Below are 8479 nucleotides of genomic sequence, written 5' to 3'. Positions count from 1 at the left end.
AACACTCAGATGAACTTTTTGGCCAACCCAATAATTAGACCTATCATCCCCACCTTTTTTTCCCCTGGACACATCTGTCTGGAAGCCCTCTGTCCTGCTCTAATCTGGGCTGTCTGGACAGATTATAAAAATGAACTGAACAGGTGGCAACTTGAAGAATGTGAAAATTAAAACACATTCCAAATACTTATAGTTAATAAGGTAAAGACACTACTAAATATATGTGTTCAAGTAAGTTAAGTTATTGGAGAGTCACCCCTTTGGGCAAGGACATAAAATCCCCTACTCTAATCCCTTTAGGGTGCTCCTAAACCATGTATGACTTGAATGAATGCTACACAGACTATCAAAGTGTTCTGAAACTTATCAAGGAATGCCTTATACATATTCTTAGATAGATCAGTTTTTTTCTGTCCTTTTATTGGATACACTAAGAAGTTACATACAGAATTACTCTCAATTTGTCAAGGGCTAAAATTTCCGTCATAGTCTCTGGTGAGGTCTACTGTCCTTTGCATGGCTCTGGATTCCTTGGTTTTTAACCAGCAGATCCAAAAGGTGCTGGGCAGACTCACAGCAGTGATAATAAATACATAAGTAAGCAGACTAATATGCAAATAATTTTGTTTTCAATACAGGAAACAATTATTCTAAAGCTGGTTGTCAGGCATTTCCTTCCTTTTTGTTATATCTCTCCATATGGCTGTTACCATCATTTCTGCAGTAAAATTTATGAGACCTCTACAGGTGGCACTGAAGGACATAAAAGGAGAGGCTTCTCTGAACACCACTGACCACCAGTGCCTCAGCTCCTCGCAGACCATGTTGTGGCCTCTGCATTTCCCCGAGAAACGGGAGGGTCTCTTCAGATAGGTGGGTCAAGAGTTTTAGTATACAACAGAATTATCCAGGATGCGTGTTAAGATTTGTATTTTTGTGACCCACCTCCAGAGACTCAGCAGGCCTAGTCTATGCCCTAGGACTCTGCATTTTTAAAGACTCCAAGGTGGTTTGGTGCAGGTCTCCACTACACCAGAAAACATAGTCCTAGTGCCTAGGGCTGCTTTCCTTAACAGTCATCTAGTAAAGCAGCCTTGAGACTGCGCACTCACGGCCCCGCAGTATAATTACTGAGGCTACTATCGTTGGATTTGGTTAACCCCTGGTGAAATGCATTTACGTCTTGTGTACAGTGAACACCGACAAAGGCTGTGTAACAACGCCCAGTTAGAACGCACAACAGCCTCCTCTCTGTGCCCTTCCCAGTCAGTCCCCACCCCGGAGGCCACAAAATAGTCGTGTCCACCACCGTCGCCCTAGCTGCGTGAAGGACACAGCGCGTCACCGCCACGCCACGGAGTCGCACAGCCTGCCAGGGCACAGAGCAACGCCTGGTCGGGTGGTCGTGACTTCGAACGCACGCGGCCAATCGGCGTCCGGCTTGTTTACGGGTGTCAAACGACGGGCGCTGATTGGCCGGTGCAAACCAGGCCACTTCCTCTTAGCCTCACGCTTTCGGGGCGTTGCATCACCTCTAGACTCTTGACCAAGGCGTAGACGCGGCTCCTTCCGACGTACTCAGGCTCGGAGGCCCCTCAGGTACGCCTGGTACTGCTCGCGGAGGCCCCTCAGGTACTCCCCATCCTGCACGCGGGGCCCCTCAGGTCAACCTGTTCTGCACACGGGCCTGTCAGATACGCCCCTTACTGCCCACTGGGATCCACAGTCCCTCCGGTACACAAGATTTTTTTTTTTTTTAATGTTTATTTTGGGCTATGGGTAAGTTACGTGTATATCCGTTTCCAAGGAAAACATTGGGAGGAGGTCTAAGTGGGGCGAAAGAACTCAGAACCAGGTACCAATCCTGGCTTAGCTCTCGGGCCGAGGATTACAACCCTTGGAAGTTCCTCAGCTTCAGCCTGGTATCCTGGTAACACTTGAACTGTTGGGTGGTTCTCAGAATTTGGTGTGATTTTGCTTACTGGAGTTCAGAAGGTGGACGAAATTACTTGGAAGTCTAGGTATTCATAAGAACAAATCAAGTCTTAGGTTCCCACGAATGGGCATTTATTGCTGGGTGCCTGGGATTAGAGGGAAGTCCCCGTTCTCGGCTCTTACACAGTCTAATAATACAGTATTCCAAGTGCACAGAGGAGGAAGACAGTTCCTAAGTGGGATTTTGAGGTGGGAGAAGGAGAAGGCTTCTCAGGAACTGCAGTGGGTTTGGAGCCTTGAAGATAAGTAGGAACTTGGGGATATGATGCAGGGGACTGTAGTATAATGTATAGCAGGATTTTAAAGTGTGTGTGATTCAGGAGATGGGGAGTTGTAGTCACTGCAGTTTCGTGTGAGGAACAAGTGGAAGATGATGCTTGGCTTCCAGCCTTACTGAGTTTGTGGTTTCCTTCTTGAGTGAAGTGGTGTTTGAAATGAATCCAGAAGGGAAGATAAGTTTTTTATTAGGTTTGACAGTATTACTTTTAGCATTCATTCAGGTGTTGCAGAGAGGTCAGGAAGAGTGAAACTATAGGCAAAGCAATTGTTTTAGGGATTTCTAAGTAATACGATGAACTTTTACAAAGTAAATATCAGTAAAATGGTGGACAGTATATCTTCTTCATAAGTGATTAGAGAGTGAATTATATGGAAGAGAAGGCAGCTAAATGCAGATTGCACTCTTAAATGTTTTTGGAAAGATGATATAGTGACTGGGCAAAGGCAATAGAGTAGAATTTGTGGACAAAGGAGTAATGATAATAATTTCCGTAGATGACGTGTGATTGCTCAGATAGCCATTATTTCACTTAACGTTAAATTAGCATTGTATTTACAAACTTTATTTTACAGGTGGCAGAATTGAGGTTTAAAGGTTGAGTAACTTTTCCTATAAGTCACATAGTAAGTTGTGGCAGCAAAACTGTCAAATTCCAAAGCCAACCCTCTTAACCATTATCCTTGCCAAGAGGAGACCCCGGAGTGGGATATTGGAAAGGCAGCTGGGGGAAATATCACTGATGGAAACTAAGGATGCTGACAAAGGGATTTGTTCAAACTTTTTGAGCACTACCATGTGTAAGCACATGGTAAGACAGTAAGAGGTTAGACAGTAAAATGCTTTTGCCAGCAATAAGTTTACAGTTGAGTTGGAGAGACATGGGCATGCAATACAAATAAACCATAATGTGTAGGAGAGGAGCAGATTCCGGGGAGGGGGATATTAGTTTTGTAAAAAGGGGATTGGTAAATCCCCATAGAGCAGAGTACATTTAAGCTAAGCAGTGCTAGAGTATTTGGAGAAAGGGCCTGAACGCAAAGCAGTATGTCAGCAAAGCAGTTCTGTTTCTCAGCAGTGTCAAGAATGTGATGTAGTTGGAGCTTGAGTTTTGTAAGAGTAAAGGCCAGGAGTAGTAACTGTGGGTAAGATCATGCTGCCCCACTGAAAAGTCTGTACAGAAACCATTGGGAGTGAGGAACCATTGCATTTTTCTTTTTTTAATACAGAAGTGATACTTTCAGAACTTTTCTATTAGGAAGGTGGTGTGTAGGATGTATAGTATTTATTTTTCCCCTTTATTTTTAAACTTTTTATGATAATACATACTCAAAAATAATCAAGACAGAGTAATATGAAGTAAATAAAAATCTGTTCTTTCACGCCTTCCTCATCTAATCCTATTCTCTGGTGGTAGCCATTGTTAAGTTTGGTGGGTAACCTTCTAAATTAAATACAGAATTACTTAAACATAGACTTAGTGTATTTTTAATCTCTTGAAAATATTATAATACACATAGTATATAATATAATACACATAGTATAAATTGGTATAATTTATAAATTGCTATAATTTATACTATAATACACATAGTATAAATTGCTATAACTGTAACTTGCTGTTTTCTTTCTCAGTATGTATAAGGAATATATATATTTGATATATTATGATTTATTATCTTTAATGCCTGCATGGTATTGATGTACCATAATTTATTTTATCTAGATAATAGTCTATTATCTATTCATGGATATTTAAGTTGTTTTCAGATATTTGTCTATAGAAACGCTTCAGTTGATATCTTTGTACATATTTTATACATTTGTGTAAGTAAATCTCTGGGTTATATGTTAATAGGATATAAGTAGTTTGTGAAAAGGCTGGAGATAGACCCACCTCTTGGGTTAAATTTGACTTAATGTAACAAGTTGTGAAGACCTGAGAATGAGGAAGAGGAAATAGAGAAATAGACTTAGAAGTCAGACCCACATGACTTGGTGATCACCTGGATGTGGGGATCATCTGGTAGTATTAAGGGTAACTCAGAAATTTCAGGTAATGAGAAGGAATAGTGGAACTACTAGTACAGTGGAATTAAAAATGGGAGCAAGTGTGGCAAGGAAGATCATGAGGTTTATTTTAAACAAAAATGTTTTTGGTATGCTTTTCCAAGATCTGTGGAGGTAAATACAAGTAAAGGTGAAGGAGGGTATCTAGAAATTGCTGAACAGGAAGTTGAGGCTAAAGAGGTCTGCAGGAGTCATGGAATAAGGAAGATAGTGGAGGCCTTGGATTATAGTTAAAGGGAAGAAGAGGAGGTTGCTTCCCTGAGCCTGACCTGGTAGGGTTAATCTCCCTCTTCTTTCTGCTCCCCCTTTCCCCCAAGAGCCCTGTGGTTACTGGATGCTGTTGTGCAGGTACAGCTCTCCAGTGGATGTGAGGGGCCAGAGCAATCCTGTGATTTATGCATGGGGGCCGTTTCTCCTCAGCAGCCACCATAGCCCGGTCACTGATACATGGCTCTTCCTGGAATAGTCTATACCATTACATGGGTCTTTGTGTTTGGCCTAATAATGCAGTGGTTCTTAATCTTTGGGGGGAGTAGAGGCTTTCTAGAAAATTTTATAAAAGTTAAAAACCATCTTCACAGAAAGCTTAAATCTCATTTTCTCAAAAAAAAAAAAAAAAGTTCAGATAGATATTCCAGAATAATGGTCAGAACAGTTTAAGAGAATGACTTAAATTTTGATGTGCATGCTCATCCCCTAGGATCTTGTTAAAAAGCAGGTTCAGATTCCTCAGTCCAAGGTGGGGCTGGTGAGTCTGCTCTAATCAACTTCCATAGATGCTGGCAATCATAGGACCAGCCTTGACAAGCATTAGGGGGTGACAGAAATAAGTATGTTGATATCTAAAGATCTGTTAGTCTTCAAATGTAACCCCTTAAGTTTCAATTGGCCTCTAGTAAGGTTGTCACTGAACCAGTAGGACTCCTACTAAATCAGTAAATGCACAGACTGACACCTCTCTCCATCCTTCAAAGGCTGGAAATTATAACAAGAACTCAAGATCCAAAATGCTTTTCAACTTCTGTTTAATAACATTTAATGGAACACCCTAATCAGAAATGGATAGTTGAGTTAAATGGCCCACCTGTTCTTTCCTTATTTTTTTCCTATATAAAACTCAAAGGTACTCTCACATCTCAAAAATAAATGACAGGGGGACAAAAGGAAAGACACCGCTTGTAACAAACTTAAAAAAATGTTTTTTCTGATGTTAAAAATGTTTATTAAACAGATCACTCATTTCCATGTGTGACTCAGACCTCGGTGGCAAAAATCTCATTTTTTATAGATTTTTCTCTTATGTGCAAAATCAATATCCTTTTAACTTTTTATCCCTTGTCTTGGCTGCTAGGAAGCTCACAGTCATATGTTGAATCAGTGTTGCTAATTGATAAAAGCATAGGAGCTGCATGATTTAAATTTTCCCTGATCCTGAATTTCCATATAATTTTTTAGATTCCCTAATTTTATTTTTAATCAATGTGTGTATTTGCCATTTTATGGTTAATCTTTTGGTTAGTCTCTTCACATTCTCTGTCAAATAAAATAGAGTAGAAATTAGTTAACATAGTAAGACTATATTTGTCATTGAAATTCCATAATTTCTAGCATTGCTTTATATACATAAATTTATTTTTTATTTGTTTTTTATAAAAAAAATTTTTTTTTGATGACATGGGTCAATTACTGTACTTCGGCTTTGATGTTTTCAGAATTGGTTGAGGTATGTAAGTCTCTTTGCTCCTAGAGTCAGTTATCCCAGAGTGTTACAGTTCTTGTGTTCTTAAGGTTTTCCACCTACTCTGTTGTTTTCTCATTATTAGCAATTCTGTCCCCTTCTAATCTGATGTTGGCTTGGAAATCTGGTCACCATCCTTATTAGAATTATAAAGTGAGAATAAATAGGCTTTGAGGAGGAATGGGCTCGAGGATGCTCACTAGATAGTTAAGCCCCGACTGATCAAATGCTTCTGAAAGAAGTTATTAACAAACTTCTGAAAAAAAGATACTTTAAGACTTCTCTCACCAGGCACTAAATCAGAGAGATATAGAGTTTGTCTTTTACAAAAATCATGAGTAAGCAACAAAAGTGATAAAATGTAAAATTAGAATGAGCTAGGAATTATTTGAATGTGATTCTCATCTTTTTAGCTTTAAAATTTTTTTAGGTTTTGCCTGTTTCCTTCAGAAAGATTAGGTTGATTCAACAGAAGTGCTTTCTGTCCTGTGAATGTAGGTAAAAATTTTTACCTACTTTGAGATTTATTTTTTCAGATTATTAATGAATTTTTAGCATCATTAGACAGAATTGCCAAGATTTTCTTTTCCTTTTTTTTAAGTGTGTTGTCTGCAATTACTAAATGTTATACTGTAGTTGTAGAATAAGTGAAGAGTGTGAATTGGACACAGATTCTGAAATAAATTTAAAGGTACCATATATTTCTACTTCATACCATATACAGAAATAACTCAAGGTGGATCAGTGGCCTAAATATAAGAGCTAAAACTTCACAACCTTGTTATCTGTAGTGGTCTCTTAGATATGACACCAAAAGTTGAAGTAGCGAAACCAATAAATAAACAGGACTTCACCAAAATTAAAAGTGTTTGTGCTTCAAAGAATATACCATGACGAAAATAAGAAACAAGCCACTGAATGGGAAAAAATTTTTGCAAATCCTGTAACTGATAAGGGGATTTTATCTAGAATATAAAGAACTCTTACAACTCAGCAGTAAAAAGACAACCCAGTTAAACAATGGGCAAAGGATGAATAGACATTTCTCCAAAGAAGGTATGAAATGGCCAATAAGCTCAACATCACTAATCATTAGGGAAGTGGAAATCAAAACCACAATGAGATACCATGTTATACCCACTAGGATTTCCTATAATCCAAAGATGGACGATAAGGAGTGAGGATGTAGAAAAACTGGAATCTCATTCTCTGCAGGGAGAATGTAAAATGGCACAGCAGCTTTGGAAAACATTTTGGCAGTTTCTCAAAAAGTTAAACATAGTACCATATTACCCAGCAGTTGTACTCCTAGGTATTTACTTAAGAGAGCTGAAAACACATATCCACATAAAAACTTATACGTGAATATTCATAGCAGCTCTGTCCAAAAGTGGAAACAATGCTAATGTCCATGAACTGATGAATGGATAAACAAAAAGTGGCATATCCATATGATGAAATATTATTCAGCCGTAAAAAGCAATGAAGTATGAGTGCATATCACAACATGGATGAACCTCAAAAACATAATTCTAAGTAAAAGAAGCCAGACGCAATAGGCTGTATATGCATAATTTCATTTATGTGAAATGTCCGGAATAGGAAAATCTAGAGAGGCAGAAAGCAGATTAATGGTCTCCAGGAGGCTGGGGAAGAGGAGAATAGAGAGTGACTGCTAATGTGTACAAGTTCTTGGAGGGCAGAAGTGGGAGTAGTGAAGAAAATGTTCTGGAAGTAGTGAGTGGTGGTGGTTGACCAACCTTGTGAATATACTTTAAAAAAAAAAAAAAAGGTAAAAATGAATTGTACACTTTATTTCTTAAAAAATATTTATTTATTTATTTGGCTGTGCCAGGTCTTAGTTGCAGCATGCGGGACCTTCGTTGCGAAACATGGGATCTTTTTTCAGTTGTGGCATGCGGGATCTAGTTCCCTGACCAGGGATCAAACCCAGGCCCCCTGCATTGGGAGTGTGGTCTTAGACACTGGACCACCAGGGAAGTTCCATATTATATACTTTAAAAGGGTGAACTTTACGGTATGTGAACTTTACCTTAAAAAAAGGGGAATTTTTTTTAAGTACCAGGTAGTATCATGGCTAGTGATAGGTACATCTATTTTAATGTATGGTACTCTGTTATTCCTAGACTTCTCTTTTGAGAATAATAATTTGATTTCTCTTGCAGTAACAAAATGGTTCAACAAGTTCCAGAAAACATCAATTTTCCTGCTGAAGAAGAGAAAATCTTGCAGTTTTGGTCCGACTTTAATTGTTTTCAGGAATGCTTAAAGCAATCAAAACATAGGCCAAAGTATGTGAATTTCTTTGGTAGAGTCTTTAAGAATAAGAGGTATTCCGAATAGAGTTTATATGTCACTCTCTTCCTTTCCATTTTTCT

The 8479-nt window shown here is 38.7% G+C and overlaps 1 protein-coding gene and 1 non-coding gene across 4 annotated transcripts in view; both read left to right on the top strand.

Annotated features, from left to right (window-relative positions):
• The first annotated feature begins 1500 nt into the window (after nucleotides 1-1500).
• Nucleotides 1501-8479, top strand: part of IARS (isoleucyl-tRNA synthetase) — an 80926-nt gene continuing 73947 nt past the window's right edge. The window contains exons 1-2 of one of the 3 annotated variants that reach the window (XM_029201782.1): nucleotides 1501-1599; nucleotides 8267-8392. In XM_029201782.1, coding sequence (XP_029057615.1) covers nucleotides 8274-8392 — 119 coding nt within the window. In that variant the 5' untranslated portion in view covers nucleotides 1501-1599; nucleotides 8267-8273. Of the gene's footprint in view, nucleotides 1735-8266; nucleotides 8393-8479 lie in introns of all 3 variants that reach the window. The other 2 variants (XM_029201783.1, XM_029201784.1) reach the window with 2 other exon arrangements.
• On the top strand, nucleotides 4661-4793 carry LOC114884876. The gene has a single exon (XR_003790939.1). It is a non-coding gene; the product is annotated as a small nucleolar RNA SNORA84 (small nucleolar RNA).

This window comes from Monodon monoceros, unplaced genomic scaffold (assembly GCF_005190385.1).
Source record: "Monodon monoceros isolate NGI ecotype Baffin Bay Population unplaced genomic scaffold, NGI_Narwhal_1 Super_Scaffold_5, whole genome shotgun sequence".
NCBI classification, from domain to species: Eukaryota; Metazoa; Chordata; class Mammalia; order Artiodactyla; family Monodontidae; genus Monodon; species Monodon monoceros.
This window is presented reverse-complemented; position numbering and strand designations above follow the sequence as displayed.